At 42.4% G+C, this 18,223-nt stretch overlaps 1 protein-coding gene across 2 annotated transcripts in view; it reads left to right on the plus strand.

The window, feature by feature from the left end:
• Nucleotides 1–18,223, plus strand: part of abl1 (c-abl oncogene 1, non-receptor tyrosine kinase) — a 55,052-nt gene extending 36,829 nt beyond the window's left edge. For both annotated transcript variants that reach the window (XM_015942218.3, XM_015942224.3), the window contains exons 2-11: nt 9,262–9,426; nt 10,543–10,838; nt 12,222–12,494; nt 12,635–12,719; nt 12,865–13,042; nt 14,234–14,418; nt 14,499–14,651; nt 14,724–14,813; nt 14,933–15,061; nt 16,175–18,223. In XM_015942218.3, the coding sequence (XP_015797704.3) occupies nt 9,262–9,426; nt 10,543–10,838; nt 12,222–12,494; nt 12,635–12,719; nt 12,865–13,042; nt 14,234–14,418; nt 14,499–14,651; nt 14,724–14,813; nt 14,933–15,061; nt 16,175–17,787 (3,167 nt within the window). In that variant the 3' untranslated portion in view covers nt 17,788–18,223. The remainder of the gene's footprint in view (nt 1–9,261; nt 9,427–10,542; nt 10,839–12,221; nt 12,495–12,634; nt 12,720–12,864; nt 13,043–14,233; nt 14,419–14,498; nt 14,652–14,723; nt 14,814–14,932; nt 15,062–16,174) is intronic.

Raw genomic sequence — 18,223 nt, forward strand, 5'->3', positions numbered from 1 at the left:
TTCAGCCTCCTGATGCTCACACTCACACACACGAGTGTTGGTGAGTGGCTGTGTCTGACTGCTGACGCTCGGTGTGTGTTGTTATTTCTGCAGTGAGACAAACTCACCGGCCAGAGTTTGTTCTTTAAAGCTTCTATTAAATGCTCCGTGTAGACGTATTTTAACAAGTTTCCTCTACGCTGCAGGAGTTAAAGTTTACATTATAGAGTAAAAGTTCATCAGTTTGTTTAAATTTGGCTGCTGCATGCGGGGTGGGGGCAGGGAGGGGGGACTCAGTGCTGCATACAGACAGCTGGTGTGATCAGCTCTGAAAAGCGTTGATCACAATTTGCAGATCACGTTTATTTTTCACGGAGATTGACTGCGGAGTCCTCTTCCGTCGGCACACTAGGAATCTAAACTAGGAATCGAAATAAAAAAAACGTTGGGAGATTCCGGGAAAAATTAACAGTTGGAACCGGTTCCAATCGATGCTCAATTTTCGATGCCCAACCCTATTCAAATATTATAAACCTTTGAAAAAAGTTACACTTTTTTCTGCAGTTTTTCTGATCTTTGATATTAATGTAAGCTCCTTCACGTTTAGCAAATCTTCCAGCTTTTTCAGTTTTAACTACTTGTACATAAACCTCGAAACTTCATTCTAACTTTAACGCAGTTATTCTCGTTTTGTCTTTTTGCCTCTTAAAGTCATGTTTAGGAAAGTTGTAATGTTTTAAATCTAATTGCTGCTTAACTTTTAACCTTAAACCCATTCTGCTCATATTGAAAGTTTAGATAATGGTGAAATTTCTACCCTTAAAGGTCTCAATCACTGAGAAACAGTGTAATACTTTTTGAAATATGACGAGTCAATATGTAATGCACATTAATGCCGAACGTGAAATTTTACAGAAAAATCCAGTCCCTTCAAATGTCAAAAGGAAAATTTAGTTTTCATAGAGCTCTGGGAGTTGACGTCACTTCTCCCGGCATGCAACAGTTAAAATCGAAACAGCGCCATCTTGGCAGGCAGAAGCCTGCAGCTGGGTGATTTGTTATTGTCAGAAAACTCAAACAGGAAATATGGTAGATTCCTGTTGTACCCCAGGATGTCAGAACAGAAGTGGATGACATAAGGGATCAGCCATGACCGTCTACAGGATTCCCCAAGGTCCGGAACGCCGCAAACGTTGGATCATTGCAATAAAACACACTAGTGGCCGGGCTAAAATGAAGCTGTGGGATCCTGAGAGTAAAGGTTTTTGCTAATGCAGCGACCACTTAATATCAGGTACTTAAACCAACGTTTCCTCAACTGTACATGGTATTTATTTTTAAATGCTTTTATTGCAATTCTTAGTGGGCTTCCTAAACTTATTTTGGCGTGGCTTTTTCTGTCTTGTTACTCATAGCAACAAGTAAACATCACGTAAAACGTTGCCTCGTGATTTCTGCGTGCTGCCGTTTACGTGTTTTATGATCACAGCAATTAACCGGCTAAGCTGTATTTAATTTTTAAGCAATGGTTGATCAATTGTCAGATCACACATAAAAAGCACTTTGGATTGCTATTATCTGTCTCACCGAGACAGATCCTGAGACGCTCCTGCCTGACATATTTACTTTATTCACGGAAAAAAATCAGACTAGTGATTTCTCTTGGCACTCAGTTTATACATTCAAACAGCACAGCACTCTATTAAAACTTCTTACATGTAAATCTATGTTATTTGTCCATCCATCCATCCATCCATCCATCTATCCATCCATCCATCCATCCATCCATTCATTCATTCATTCAATTTCATCCGCTTATCCGGAGTCGGGTCGCGGGGGCAGTAGCCTAAGGCGAGAGGCCCAGACTTCCCTCTTCCCAGCCACTTGGGCAAGCTCCTCCGGGAAATCCCAAGGCGTTCCCTGGCCAGGTCCACTCTGACAGCTTCTGGCGTTTTTAAAAAGTATCCCATGGGCATGGTAAGGGTCGGAGATGTTTAGTCTATTTAATTTCTGACTATATAAAATGATTTCTTCGGTTTTAAAAGTGTGAAGTAAACTCAGACGGAGTAAAATCCAAGCCGATCCTGTTAATTTTGTTTACATTTCTTGCCTGCCAACATGGCGTCTACTCTCTGAGAGTCACATGACATCCGGAGTTCTATTACCTCGCCCACTTTGGCTTGTAAACACTGTTGATTTTGCAGCCAGGAGAGAACAGAGCACGTCTCGGCCAGTAGAAACTAACCATTAGCATTAGAATCTGGGATGTTACAATCCATCAGCCACCAATCAAAACTGGCCAGTCTCTGTGGAAAAACATGGTCAGCTTATTCTGATCTCAGCCTTTCAGAGCCAATCATACCAGCTATCTCCTGTCACTTATACTTTATAGCCGGCAGAGACCCTGTGCCACGTCACAATTGCAGGGAGCAGTTGTATTTAAAATGATGACTTTAGTTGTCAGTGGAAGTGAATAGAATTTAATAGAACAGAATAGATTTTATTGATCCCACAGTGGGGAAATTCACTTGTTACAGCAGCACAAACACTTAAGAGAGTAATTTGGAAAAAAAAGTAACAAAGGTTCATGTATATACACATAGGCAGTAAGCTAGTACGGTATCTTTGGTCCACTAAAAGCCACGAGTAAAAAAAACAAGAAAAATCTTGGGTTCCAGAACAATGCAGCATACTGTAAGGGACACAGACATACTATGTAAATCCGGTATTTAGGGCTGCAGCTTTTCAATATTTTAGTATTCGAATATTCTATCAAATCCAAGTGAAACGAGATAATGGCATGCTGCTAAAAATATAAAAATAAAACAACAAAATTATAAGAGTCAACACTATGTATTAAATTTGTGTCTTCTGGTTTCCTCCTTCCCAGCTGATAATAGGTAATGAATAATTTATGGAACAAAATTTGACTTATCGTTTATTTTTTCTGAACTCCACTTAAACGTGAGCGTGCTACAAAGCCATCTTAGCACTAATTAATCTGCCCGTGGTTAAACTCTTGATCCCAAACTTTGGACCATTTCTGACTTTACAATGTTTTCTGTCTTTGCAGGTTTCTTTATTTCAATTCAATTCAATTTAAGTTTATTTATATAGTGCCAAACCATGACAGGAGTCGTCTTAAGGTGCTCCACACAGTAAACATTCCAGTACAGTTTAGTTCATTAAGCTTATCAGTAAAAAGTTTCCTATATAAGGAACCCAGCAAATTGCATCGAGTCACTGACTAGTGTCAGTGTCTTTACAACAGTCCTCATACTAAGCAAGCATGCAGTGACAGTGGAGAGGAAAACTCCCTTTTAACAGGAAGAAACCTCCACAGGATCCTGGCTCAGTATAAACAGCCATCCGCCTAGGGCTGGGCGATATGACGATTTTAGACCGTTTTACGATCTACACATCTGACGGTCTGCCATTTTTGAGAGACCTTTTTATCACGATTCACAGCTCTGCTGTTGAAATTCCGTCTTTGAATGAAAAGGAAACTTACCTCAGGCGAATGACACGCCTTTGTTTGACCCTTAACCAATCAGAGTCAGTCATAGTAATATATTAGTGCCCCGCTTGTTTTCACCTGTGTGTGAACAAACATGGCTTCGGCCACGGCTGAGAGCGACAACGAGGTTTTCTTCCGAAGAGGAACGCCTCGTCAAACCAGTTTGGTTTTTCACCAGATGACAAAGAGCAGCGAAATGTCATTTGCAAAGTTTGCAAGGAGAGTGTCAAGGCAAGTGATGGCAACACCACAAACTTGTTTAATCACTACCGACCGAATTCCATAGTACCGACCAAGCACCGATTCACTTAATTTGAAACGGTGCCTCGTTTCGGTACCCGTCCTTCACAACGAGAACTTGCCTAGACAGCTGCGCATGCGCAAGAGCGTTAAGTCATCGGTCGCTGCGAACCAGTTGTAAACAGAGCAGCATGGGTAGAAAGAACGCAGGCTAAAGCTTGGGTCCACTTCACTAAATGTGATGGGTAACTGGGTGATGATGACAATGATCTAAGTGAGACATCCTCATCTTAATCTGCTCCGGTAGGTAAATAAAATGTGAGATAACATTAGCTTGATTTGTTAGCTTCCGTTTCACTAATGGTGCATTCGCTTTCTCCTCGGAACTCCAAAATTCCGACTAGAACACGAACGCGCACTAAAGTTTGGCTTCACCGCCACGACTCACTGGGGATCGAGAAGACAGAGCAGACACACACACACCAACACCAATCTGGGCTAACATCATATTTTAACCATAGGCCCTATCAAATAAAAATGTTGTAAGCCTAGTCTTAAAAGTAGACAAGGTGTCAGCCTCACGGACTAAAGCTGGGAGCTGGTCCCATATGAGAGGAGCCTGATAGTTAAAAGATCTGCCTCCCATCCTATTTTTAGATATTCTAGGAACCACCAGTAAACCTGCAGTCTGAGAGCAAAGTGCTCTGTTAGGAACGTATGGAACAATCAGATCACTGATGTATGATGCAGCTTGATTATTAAGAGCTTTATATGTGAGAAGGAGGGTCTTAAAATATATTCTGAATTTAACAGGCAGCCAATGTACGGAAGCAAAGACAGGAGAGATATGATCTCTCTCTTTAATTCTCATGAGAACTCTAGCTGCAGCATTTTGGACAAGCTGAAGACTTTTAACTACATTCTGTGGACTTCCTGCGAGTAATGAATTACAGTAATCCAGTCTTGATGTAATAAATGCATGAACTAGTTTTTCAGCATCACTCCTGGAAAGGATGCTTCTAATCTAAGCAATATTCCGAAGGTGGAAAAAGGAAATCCTACAAACCTGTTTAACATGGGTTTTGAATGACATCTGCTGGTCAAAGATAACACCAAGGTTCCTTACTTTGTTCTCGGAGGCAAATTTAATGCCCTTCAGGCCAGGTGAACTTCAGTCTTTCCTTGATTTAAAAGCAGAAAGTTTAGAAAGTTATTTTCCTCCACAGCACCTACATAACCACATAGTACGTCAGTAAAATGTGTTCAGACTGTGGTGCGCACATTTAACGAAGCTTCGAATCAGTAAAAAATTGAATTGAGGAATTAAATTAATCAAACCATTCGATGATTTGTATCAGCCCTACCGGTATTGCACAAGTATTGAGCACATACTGAGTATTGCATTGATGTTAGGGCTGCTCGATTATGGCAAAAATGATAATCACGATTATTTAGACTGAAATTGAGATCTCGATAATTTAATCTTTAATTAATGTTTATTTATTTATTCGGTCATAAAATTGCATGGGGCACAATCAGGACAAAAACAAATGAGAAAAAGAAATAAGATAATCACAAAAACAATTCCTGATTCCTAGTTTTAAAAGGCCAATACACTTGATCTTAGGGTTTGTAGGGCAAAAATAGGCTGAAGTTTAACTTAAGCGTACCTAATACAGACCCAAAAACCCAACCAAGGAACTTATTTCTATTTCTAACTTATTTCAAAATTATTTATTTACAGGTCTTATCAATTAATGTGAAAATTGTCCCAGGTACAGCGATCGGAGATGTGCTGCAAGCTGAAGGCTCAGGTCGAACACATGCTTGACCACAAAACTGGTCAGCGCAGTCTTTGAGCAGTCTGGGGCTGATCCCATCAGGACCTACAGCTTTTATGCTCTTAAGCCACCTGAATGAATTTATGAATGCATATTCATATGAATGAGTTACAAACGCATGTGAATCAATACAGCGGATTATAAAAGACTAACAGAACAAATTCTGGGTAGAATGAGGTGAGTTTTCAAGGCTCAGTGCAGAAATAAACAATGAACCCAGTAGGGCTGTAGCGAAGCCTCGACGACGTCGACGGCTCGATTCTAAAAATTTGTCGACGTCAGATCCGGAAGTCGACGCACCACGCCCACTTGTTGCATCCCCAGGAGTTTGTAAATAGAGGAGGAATCTGCCTGTTTTTCCTCCTCTAGTTCGCCCTCTTCTCCGCCTTCACTTACATCTCCGCCAAATACCGAAGACCCGGAACAATGTCCGTCCACCACTAGATTATTTTCCTGTTTTGCCCGCCTTCGTCTCCCGGCAATGGACGACAACTTCCGGGGTCAGATGCGCTGCTCCGTCTCTATCGCGGATATAGAAAATCACCGGGAGCATTTCTCCCTTCATAAAGGAGCTTCTTTCAGACATTAGGAGAGCTGTTTTGGTGGTAGCAGTCTCTCCTCCGTGCTGGTCTGTTTGCTGCTGGGTGTTTTTGGTTTATTTAAACTTGGTAACTTGAACTTAATGTTGGTAAAGCTACTGTTAGCATTTTCGCTAACAGCTTCTTGCGTTTGGATAAGCTGTTACGTTTTGGTTTAGAGTTCATGTTTTTTGTGGTGCAGAGCTCCCTGTTATTACATTTAGAGTGTTGTGGGTTTTCGGTTTAGTGTAAAATATCACCTTGAGTTTGGTTTAACCGCCCAGTTTAGAGTTTGGACTTTTGGAGATCCTTATTTTGGTCCAGAACCCAATAATCTTTGTCCAGTGGGACATCCCTAGTTATTTGTACTTTGTTTTAATTGCCCACAGGCAGAATTAGTTTTATTATTCCAAACCTGTGGATGGAAAGGTTTGTTTTTTTGTAGTTGTAAATAAACCTGATCATCATTTTAACTTTTAAATCCCGTTATTGTCCCTTCCTTTTTGCACACGAGCCAAACTCCCCAGGAAGGGTCGTTACACCACTCGCCTCACGCTCATAAGTGACCAAAACAAAGCAGCGTGGAGACACTCCGTCTCCAACCACCTCTCAGGCAGCAGCCTGCACTCCCAAGTTCTACACGTCACCAGAACATAACCAACCGCAACACTATAAAAGCAGTGTTATACAAAATGGAAGGCCTGTAGTGTTTATTCTCTTACAGTAAGAGTTAATCAATTTTTTGGAGGAATTTATTTGAGATTTTCTGGTTTTTGTTAATTGTGCAATAGAAAAATAATCATTAGATTAATTTTCTAAATAGTCATTAGAATAGTCGACTATTCGATAAAATAATCGTCAGAATAATCGTTTTAAAATAATCGTTTACCCCCAGCCCTAGAACCCAGAGCAGCCACGGTCCTAAACACTCGTCTTTATGAGTGTGGTCATCAAATGGCGAGCAGCTAACCGGATAAATAAATAGTCATCATGCTAGATGAGCAGCCTTTCTTTGTGGTGGATGACCAGGTTCCGCCCACTAAGAGCCGCTACTGGTTATAAATCAATAAACCTAATAATAATGTAACCACTCTGACTCTGAGTGAGTCCATTGTCATGTTCAAGAAACCAGTCTGAGATGATTCGAGCATTATGAGATGGCACATTATCCTGCTGGATGTAGCCATCACAAGATGGGTATACTGGGGTTAATGCAATGGACATTGTCAGCAACAAAGATCAATTACTAAGGGGTCCAGAATGTGCCAAGAAAATGTCCCCCATACAGTTACACCACCACCACAAGCCTGAACCTTTGATACAAGGCAGGATGTGTCCATGCTTTGTTGTTGACGCCAAATTCTGACCCTACCATGTGAATGATGCTGCAGAAATCGACTCATCAGACAAGGCAACATTTTTCCAATTTTCTGTTGTCAGTTTTTGTGAGCTTGTGCAAATTGTAGTCTCAGTTTACTGTTCTTAGCTGATAGGAGTGGCACCCGGTGTGGTTTTCTGCTGCTGTAGTCCATCTGCCTCAAGGTTTGACATGTTTTGCATTCAGAGATGCATAATTTGTTTATAACAAGTGGTTATTTGAGTTACTGTTGCCTTTCTATCATCTTGAACCAGTCTGGCCATTCTCCTCTGACCTCTGGCATCAAATTTATTTAATTGTTTTCACCTTTGTGAGTATCCATCTCATTTGCAGTTTTATTGACTCGTTTCCTCTTCCATTAGTAGTTCTGAAAGTTGCTAAAGCTGAAATGGCCTCATCAGCCAATTAGCAGCCAAATTGTTATTTTATTAGAACAATATGTCACTGGATGAGTGGATGCATTTGAAATGAACTAATGTTGATGTCTGATTTAAATCCTGTGCTGTGAATCCTTAGCACCAATAATGGGGCAAAGCAGTTGGAGATTCTGATAATGTGGGATATGACAAAAACCAAACTAGATTTACTCAAATCCAAGCACACAAACCAGTGTGTATATGAGACGTTGTGGTGAAGTTCCACTGTCAGAAGTGATTTAGAAAGGGAAAGTCAAGGCCCTGATTTTAAAGCCGATGAGGCTGAGGTGAACTAGATTTACCAACAACATCACTTCGTTAAACAGCCGACTGTAGAATAGGCCAAGATGGTGTCCAATACAAAAAGCTGAAATGTTTTTGCATTCAAATGTTTTCATTGGGCCAGTTTGACCTAAATCTGCATATTAGTTAACACACACACACACACACACACACACACACACACACACACACACACACACACACACACACACACACACACACACACACACACACACACACACATTATAGTTATCCAACAATTATACAATTTTCTAGGATTAAGTTCACGTTTTATGAGCTTTGTGGCTATTAAATTCAACCTTGACATTTAAAATGAAAATTTTCTGTTTCACATCTAACTGCAAATTTAAAACCAAATGCAGGTAAGCCTGGTGTTAAAAATATTTGAGCTGTGCTGGGGGTATTAAATGTCAGACGTGTATCAACATTGGTAACCAACCAGCTAAACTTGTGTTCACCACAAACAGTCTTTGTGATCTTGCTTTCAAATGCCATATTCCTTTACTCTTATTTTCTCACATACCTTATTTTATCCATCACTTATACTGCTCTAAAATTGCTATAATTCATATAGTCTGTCATTAACATAACTAGAGCTCTTTGAACTTGGGTTGTCTTGCTGTGAGGTTTATGCATTACAATTTACAGACACCATGAAAGTTACAGGTTGAGTTGGATGCTCGTGGTTTTGATGTGGGATAGTCATCTACATTCAAGTTTCAGAGAAAATTAAAAGGTAAGTAAGGATAATCCAGGAAGTGAAAAGTTGCTGATTCATGAGGGACAGTGGAGGTCGTAAGATCGGGTTCATTACTTCTACCCCTTTGTGGGATCACAGGTGACTTACTTGTGAGCAGGTGGAGCAATTCTACAAAATTCTTGCTGAATTGTTGAGTTTTTATAAATCTGTGTTGGGGAAAAAGGGGCATCACAGGCTTGTATCACATTCACCTACATATCTTGTGTTTGTCACTCTTCTGATGGGCTTTTATCTTTGTGTTTTTCTTAGAAGCTCTCCAAAGGCCAGACTTTGAGAGTCAGGGTCTGTCAGAAGCAGCCCGCTGGAACTCCAAAGAGAACCTGTTGGCAGGACCCAGCGAGAATGACCCCAACCTTTTTGTTGCACTCTACGATTTTGTTGCAAGCGGTGACAACACACTGAGCATCACTAAAGGTAACGGCTTATTTGGGGTGTGTTCAGCAAGAAGGTTTTGTAACCAGGCATGAATCAGGGTAATCGCGGGGTCTTGCAAAGTCTTTAAAAGCCTTAAATCGAATTAAAGACCCGTAAATTTTCCTAAATCATCTTAGATCATCTTTCTTAAATACCGGTAGTTTTAAATTTGGTTAGTATTGACGTGGATTAAATACATTTGTCTCATACTTGCAAACAAGCCAGACTAATTATGTGAGTATAAACTTTGCGAAGCAAGAATTTGGTCTAGTTCGCTAGGCTAGAATATGGTCCCTGTAGAAGCCAAATATGACATTTGTCACCTTTTTCACACCTTCAGAGTTTGCAGGTATGAAAAATAAATGCAAGTAAACTAATAAAATAAGATTATTTTTTGTTCTCCTATGCCGGCTGTTTGCTTGCGTTTTCGTACCACGCAACTTTTCGTACCACTGCTACAGCCTTGCCTTCCTGGACGTGGCATATCCCGCCACCTGTTGAAGCGGAAAACGAAGCAATGCAGTATTTTGTGCAGTACTTGAAAGGATCTTAAATTAAATTTTTAGATCCCTGCTTATACCTATGTAATTAACTAGTAGAATATTTCTAGTCACCTTAAACGCATAGTCAGCACAAACTATTTACAGCAAACCTTTCCTTTTTTTTTTTTTTTTCCAAAATGTCCAACCTTAGGAGTGTCCTTTGATTGGAAGGGACACAGATAGTGAATAAATGTCCCTTTAGGGAGATTTTCCCACTGGGAATCTCCTTGTTTGTGCCCCCTCTTTTTCCCGCTCCCATCTGATTCCCACTTCCTGACAAAGCTCTGACTCATGGGTCTTTTTCCACCGAAGCAACTGTAAAACAATACTGCAGATGGATCACCCAGACAAATGGAGGAAGGAAGGAGGGAACATAGTCGTTAAAGTAAACAATAAAACGTCTAGCATCGGATCACTCCGCATGTTGATAAAATTAAGACTTGTTTTTCTTAGGATATATTTTGCTAGATAACAGATCTTATAACTATTAGGTTTACTTCATGACTTTTTTCCATTATCTAAAAATAATTAGTGTTTGAGATTTCAGGCTAATTTTGACTCCTTTTTGTTTTAGGAGAGAAGTTACGCGTTCTGTGTTACAACCCCAACCGTGAGTGGTGCGAGGCCCAGACCAAGAATGGCCAGGGATGGGTGCCGTCCAACTACATCACTCCGGTCAACAGCTTGGAGAAGCACAGCTGGTACCACGGACCCGTGTCGCGCAACGCCGCAGAGTACCTGCTCAGCTCCGGCATCAACGGAAGCTTTCTGGTCCGAGAGAGCGAGAGCAGCCCCGGACAGAGGTCCATTTCTCTGCGTTATGAGGGGAGAGTGTACCATTACAGGATCAACACTGCATCAGACGGCAAGGTTGGCCATATCAGAAACTTGGAGTATATATTTCAAACATGCCTTCTCTCAAGTTACAGATGATCATAAATGCATTTTATTTCATCTTTCAACCTTATAGCAGAGCCTTCAGCTCACATCTCTTTTTACTGTCATACCGGTTTGATACATTTTCAGTTCAGGTGTGGAGTCTAAAGAGAATAATAGGGGAAATGTTTGTGTTGGCTAGTGTTGACAATAGTGCTGCCAGTCTTTATGTGCTGACTTAAGTGTTACAAAAAATAAGGATTAAACATCCTGTTTGTACCCTTCGCTGCTGCTCTAAACGCTGTAAAACATTCTGCAAAGAGCTTGTAACATAGTGTGAAAGGCACAAATTTTACTGTTGAAACCAAACAAAAAAGTCACTCAAAAGCTTCTCAATTCTTGTTTTTAACCCTTTAAATGAGTTTTATGGATGAATGCATTTTGACATTAGTTGAAACAAAGCTGTAGCACACTAGTATCGTTCCTTTCATATTGGTCTATGAAAATCCCACAACACTATTTGACAGCTGTATTGCTGTGCTCAGATAAGTTCAGGAGTTCAGGTTAGGTTGAGATTAGAGCTTAGTCCTTGTTGTGGGACTGCCTTTTGCTTGTGCCACCCTTCTGTGTGTGATGAAACGAGGTGAGCTAGCTTCAGGAACTTTAGCTATGACAAAAATGTCTTTGACCACCACTGTGCTTCTGGTAACAAGCAGCGAACAGGAGGCCTGACCCAGATATTCACACCCATGCTGAGAAAGGCTTAGTGCAGACAGATGTAGCCAAGTATGTCTGCTCGCACATGAAAAAGCAAATGCACAAACACAGACACATGGATATTTCTCCTCTCGCATCGTTTTCCACTCACTCAGTGGCAGGATAACCGATGGTTCCAGTATATCAAGACTGCATATCATTTGTCCAATTAGTTCTATTTTTACGCTTGTGCACATCTTTTAAGGGTTTTTAAGAGTATTCTTTACCTCTGTCTTCTGTGTCCCCCTAGTCTTGCACAATGCAAGCTAATAAAATGCAAAGTAATTCACACGGAACATACTGGCGGAAACCATTTTTAGTATTATGTAAGACTTGAATAATGGAAAAGTCTGTGTCCACTGAGCCCTGACCAATATCCTTCTGTCCACCAGCTTCCTGACAAATGCCGTGCAAGCTTGGAATTGGCCAAGAGCACAACTTTTCCAGTTATAACTGTTTCCAGATTATACCATTTCATTTTGTTTTCAGACCAGACTTTCTAGCACTAGAACGCAGTTAAAAAGTCTTTTTCTTAAATAATAAAGTAAATTTAGATTGTGTTAGTGCTGAAATAATGTTTCTAATATATTTGATTGACTGTAAAAACTCTTCTCCCATCAGCTGTATGTCTCATCAGAGAGCCGTTTCAACACATTAGCAGAGCTGGTGCACCACCACTCCACCGTGCAGGATGGACTCATCACCACTCTGCATTACCCAGCAGCAAAACGCAACAAGCCCACCATCTATGGAGTTTCTCCCAACTATGACAAGTGGGAGATGGAGCGCACTGACATCACCATGAAGCACAAACTGGGAGGGGGCCAGTATGGGGAGGTCTACGAAGGTGTCTGGAAGAAATACAACCTCACTGTGGCTGTCAAGACACTTAAGGTATGAACAAAGGACGGGAGTTAATGTAGCTGTGCCCGGTGGAAACATTGTGAATCTGACTAAATAATGCTGCCATCTGCTGCAACAAAGAAGCAACTGCACCCAGTTTACAGTTTTTTTTCTTTTGGTCAAATCTGCAGGAAGACACAATGGAGGTGGAGGAGTTTCTCAAAGAGGCTGCTGTTATGAAAGAAATCAAACACCCTAACCTTGTGCAGCTGTTGGGTATGTTCTAAATACATGTGCATATGAAAAATTCTCCAAATGTCTCACTAGATTCATTCAACACGGCTGTAACCTTTCATGAAATCTGATTAAGGAGGCATCAAAGTCTAACTTTGTTTTCGTTTTTTATACACGTTGCTGGCAGGTGTGTGCACACGAGAGCCGCCGTTCTACATTATTACAGAGTTCATGACCCACGGAAACCTGCTGGACTACCTAAGAGAGTGCAACAGAGAAGAGGTCAATGCCGTGGTGCTGCTGTACATGGCCACTCAGATCTCTTCTGCCATGGAGTACCTGGAGAAGAAAAACTTCATACACAGGTGGCTAAATTCAATTATAGAACAACTGAAGGGTCATTGATGCTGCAACATCCGTGTGTAGATGGTATTTCACATATCTTTATCCTACTAATGGCAGTGAGTTACCATTACCGTTACCTACAGTGTCAGTGTGTTACATAGAGTCCTATTAAAGGGATACTAAGCAGTTTTGCTTGCTTTTAGCACCCCCTTGTGTCAGTTTACTCTCCTCCTCGCTTTGCGTTCATCTTTTTAACACTTCAATCTACCAGCTGAAACGTCTGCCAGCGGTCCTAAGTGTCTACAGGAGTGATTCATCACTAAATTAAACAAATCAGCTGGGTTCATGATCTAAAACATGCAGGAAACATGATGGAAGCAGACTGCTGCGTCAGGTACCTCAGCTCATTTTTTTCTAAAGTCTAATTCATACTTCTGCATCAGCTCCACAAGGGAGAGACACGCACGCACAGACGGAGACTGTTTGCTTTCATACTTTCCGTTTGCTGGGAAGTGTCACAAAGCAATTCCCCGCCAAGACAACAGAGGGCGTAGCGCTGTTCTGGGGTATCCTTGTGTTAGTTTTATTTCATACTTTTACACGGGCAAATTTGTCCGTCGTTCTCCTCCACCTCTTCATGCACTCACCACCTCTAAACCCATGTTTCCCGTCATTTCCGTCCACAAATTAAACACTTGCTGCGCATCTTTTCACTCCTCCAGTCACGGGGGAATAAAACGTTCATATTTTTAGAGTTTTTCCACAAAGTCTTCTTCAAGCTTCTCTGTGTCTGCCGCTCGATATCCTCGGCTCTCTTTGTTTTTGAGGGCGCAGTGGTGGGGTTGTAGACGACAGCAGCGTCCTAACCAATCACAAGCTTGCGTTCTCCGTCTCGTCGAACAGATGTTTAGAAAAAAGCTCAACTCCGCCTGTCCTTACGAGGGATCTCCAGCAGGCTTGCGAGGATGGATAATGACGTTGCGTGTCTCCGTCCCGGCGCAGACGAAGTCTAAATTAGACTTTAGTCCCAGCAGACCGGACCAGCAGCTGTGATGTTGCAAGTACAATATTCTGGCCACAGGGGGCAATAGGGGCTGGGTGGCCTTTCATTAATCCTGTAAAGGGTCATTTTAGCACATACTGGCAGAGGAAAATGATTTAAAAATATGAAAAAGTTGCAAATTGTCCCTTTAACTAGTCTTTATCCTCAGGGACTTGGCTGCCCGCAACTGTTTGGTGGGTGAAAACCACCTGGTGAAGGTTGCAGACTTTGGTCTGAGTCGCCTAATGACTGGAGATACGTACACCGCTCATGCTGGTGCCAAGTTCCCCATCAAGTGGACTGCTCCAGAGAGTTTGGCCTACAACACATTCTCTAATAAATCTGATGTTTGGGGTAGGTTTTCTTATTTTTTTATTCCCCTATTACATTATCTAACTCTTCCTGTAAACTCTTTATTTTTGTCTCTTGATTAGCATTTGGTGTGCTGCTGTGGGAGATTGCCACCTACGGCATGTCTCCTTACCCTGGCATAGACCTGTCACAAGTCTATGAGCTGCTGCAAAGAGACTACCGCATGGAACGACCTGAAGGCTGTCCAGAGAAGGTCTACGAGCTCATGACAGCTTGTGAGTACAAAAATCCAGCCATTTTCTTTTCTTCAGGACATGTTTTGATGCATATTCCACTTTTCCTGTCAGGTTGGAGGTGGAACCCTGTGGAACGGCCAACTTTTGCTGAAACACACCAAGCCTTTGAGACCATGTTCCAGGAATCCAGCATCTCTGATGGTCAGTGCTGCTTCTTATCATCAGAAAAACAATTAGTGTTGAATTATAGATATCCTAATTAAAAGAAACGAATCACAGTGGTATTTGAAAATGTTAACACATGATCTGTGTAATTACAGAGGTTGAGAAGGAGCTGGGGAAAAAGGGGAAGAAGACAACATTAGGCTCCACCCAGCAGGCTCCAGAGCTGCCCACCAAGACCAGACCTTTCCGCAGAAACACGGAAAACAGGGACAGAGACAGTCCAGGTGGGATGCACGTCACGTTCTCTGGTTGCTTGTCTTCTTTATGGTTGATTTATCTTTTTAGTTCTGGTTGGGCTTCAAGGTGTTGGACTTATTTCCACTTTCGGAACTTCTGGGTAATTTTTTACCAGACCTTCACAGTTTTTTTGCGTTGCTCCATTTTACTGGGCCGAGCCGAAAGGACTGCTTTCTAAGCCATTCAGTGGGAAATAATTCTATCGGTAGACGTCACCAAACAGCTGGTATTTAGAAATTGGAAGGGTTTCTGGTGAAGCAGAATGGAAGAAAAAGAAAATAAGCCGCGTTGGTACTGCTTTAAAGTTGCTGTTTCTAGAGTCCCAATGCCAACAAGTCTGGCAACAGTTCCTCCACAACGCACCACTTTCTGCTGCTGTATGGTCTTTAGTAAGAGCACAATAAAAACTAGTGTTTCTTCTGTTTATTGATTGCAGCTTTTCATGTCAAACAAGAGCTCTCTGCCATCCCTAAACCAGTCGTTCCCAACCTGCGGTCCATGACTCCCCAAGGGGTTCCCCACAATTTTGTATGTGCTGCAGTTATGAGATTACCAGGATTATAGTTGTAAAAACTACATTTATAAAATCCAGATAACACACCCAATAGAGGCACCACTCTGTATATATTTGTAATTATTCACTTTAATTGTGTGCATGCACGTAGGAGTAAGGGTTGGGGGGCCCTGGCTTGTCTTGGACACAGGAAAGGGTGTTCTCGTGAAAAAAGGTTAGGAACCATTGCCCTGAACGATGTGACCTACGTACTTTGACAAAATCAAACTCCTTTAATGTTATAAATGTCTGTGGACGCCTTTTGCATCTAATCAGTGACGTCCCTCACCGCCAAAGCAGTTGTGTTATACTGATGTAATAGCTAAGTCCTAAAAGGGCTGGGAGGACCAGACCGAGCCATCATATTTTCCCTCTCTCAGAAATTTTGTACAATTTTTATAGTGGAGTTGTGGCTATAGAAGTGGTTTCAAATGTTTCATTTTCAAATGTCACATAAATTTTAGTAGTTTTCATTATTTTATGTATTTTTTATTGGATAACTTTTTCCTGTTTTTCTCACCTGCGACGTGTCTGTGGTGTTCCTCAGACCCAGTGGATCCGGAGGTGGCTGTTTCCTCACCAATGCTTCATAGGAAAGAGCACTCCATGCTGGACAACAACTTGAATGAAGACGACCGCTTGATGCCCAGAGACAAGACACGTGTCAGTAATTTCCTCAGCCTCATCAAGAAAAAGAAAAAGAGTGCACCAACTCCACCTGTACGCAGCTCCTCCTTCAGAGACGACTTCCACACCGACAGGAGAGTTGTGACTCCTGATCCTCAAGACAATGACAATTTCAACAACGGTGCATCTTTGTCACTTAATGACACATCCCCTAGCACTGAATCTTCAAAGTTTTTGGTTGCTATCAATAATGGTGCAGGAGGTAATGCTAACTACCCAGGAACTTCGTACTCCAGAAAGAAGGCAGCTTCTACAGCACCTGGTCCTGGGAGCAAGATGGCCATGACACCACCTAGTGAAGAGGAGTCCGTTTCTAATTCAAACCGGTTCCTCTTGCCTTCCAACATGTCCAATGGTCGAGGTGGTACTGAGTGGAAATCAGTCACTTTGCCACGAGATCTGGGCCAGCGCCACTTTCAGTCAGGCACTCTTGGAGGTAAACCAGCTCTCCCGGTAAAGAGGACCAATGAGCAGAAAGGAGAGAACACCCGGCGAATGGGCACCCTGACTCCTCCACCACGTCTGAACACTTCCTCAGAGGCCTCTTCTTCTCTCCTTGGAAAAGACACAGAACCCTGTTCTGGTCCCAGTTTCCAGGCATTGACACCAAAGGTGGTAAAGAGACCCGGTGTGCCCGGGCAGGAGAACTCCAGGATCGGTGCTGAAGTGTTACTCACTTTAGGAGGAGTTGAAGAGTGCAAAGCCCGCAGAGGCAAGCACATGGTAGAGTCCTCGTCTGTCAGGGGAAGAGGGAAGTTCCAGAAACCCAAACCAGCCCCACCTCCACCTCCCACTGGTGCCAAAACCAGTAAGATCGCCCGTAGCCCCACTCAAGAACTCCCCTCACCTTCGTCTTCCCCTTCGTCTTCCCCCTCAGACATCAAAATCAAGTACCTTCCTTCCATTTCAGATTCCCACCACACAGTTGCTGCTAGTGACCAAGCACGCTCGCCCACCAGTGAGGGATCCAAAAAGGCGCCCCTGAGCTCTACCTATAAACCGCTCAAACCCTCCACTTCATTGACCCTTTCTCCCTCCAGCTTGAGCCAGGGAGGCTTCTCTCTCACCCCCAACACCGATCAGAACTCAACCGCATTTGCTCGACGCTCTCTCCGCAAGACAGCGCCCCGCCAATCCTCCGAGCGCACACCAAACTCAGCCGTGACGCGTGACATGTTGCTGGATGGGGCAGAGCAGCTTTTCCTCGCCATCTCCCGCATGGAGGATCAAACTGGGAGCCACAGCGCCGTGCTGGAGACCGGCAAGAACCTGTCGAAGTACTGCACGAGCTATGTTGACTCCATTCAACATATGAGGAACAAGTTTGCTTTTCGAGAGGCCAACAACAAGCTTGAGACCAGCTTGCGTGAGCTTCAAATCTGCCCCTCTGCCACGGGGGGCTCTAGTGCTCAGCAGGACTTCAAAAAGCTGCTGTCCTCGATTAAGGAGATCACGGACATAGTTCAGAGGTAGCACCTTAAACGTCCAATGATCGAGACTATATGAACTTAAATTCCATTACTCCTTCTGTGTTGTGGCCAGTGAGGGGTGTGATGCATTTGAGAACAGCGCTGTAGGTTCGTTACAGTTGACTATTAATCCTGTGGTTACAATGAACTGAGTCAGCTGAAAATGTATGTGGATCTTTTTAGACAGTTGTATCTTTGAATGCACATCACGTAGGCCTTAATGAGGCTGGGGCCAATTCTCCATGTCACCAATCATCTTCCAATTGATGTCTTATGTATTCTATTTGATTTAACCCCTCCCACAAATCAGTACGATCATGAAAATGTCTGCTTTCATTCGTTTTTGTTGAGCTTCGACAATTACTATAAACACTTAACCTCATCGATGCATTTTAAGTTGTATTTTCGTATTGGGTTGTATGCGGATGAGATTGTGCAAG

This window comes from Nothobranchius furzeri, chromosome 6, assembly GCF_043380555.1.
Source record: "Nothobranchius furzeri strain GRZ-AD chromosome 6, NfurGRZ-RIMD1, whole genome shotgun sequence".
Lineage (NCBI taxonomy): Eukaryota > Metazoa > Chordata > Actinopteri > Cyprinodontiformes > Nothobranchiidae > Nothobranchius > Nothobranchius furzeri.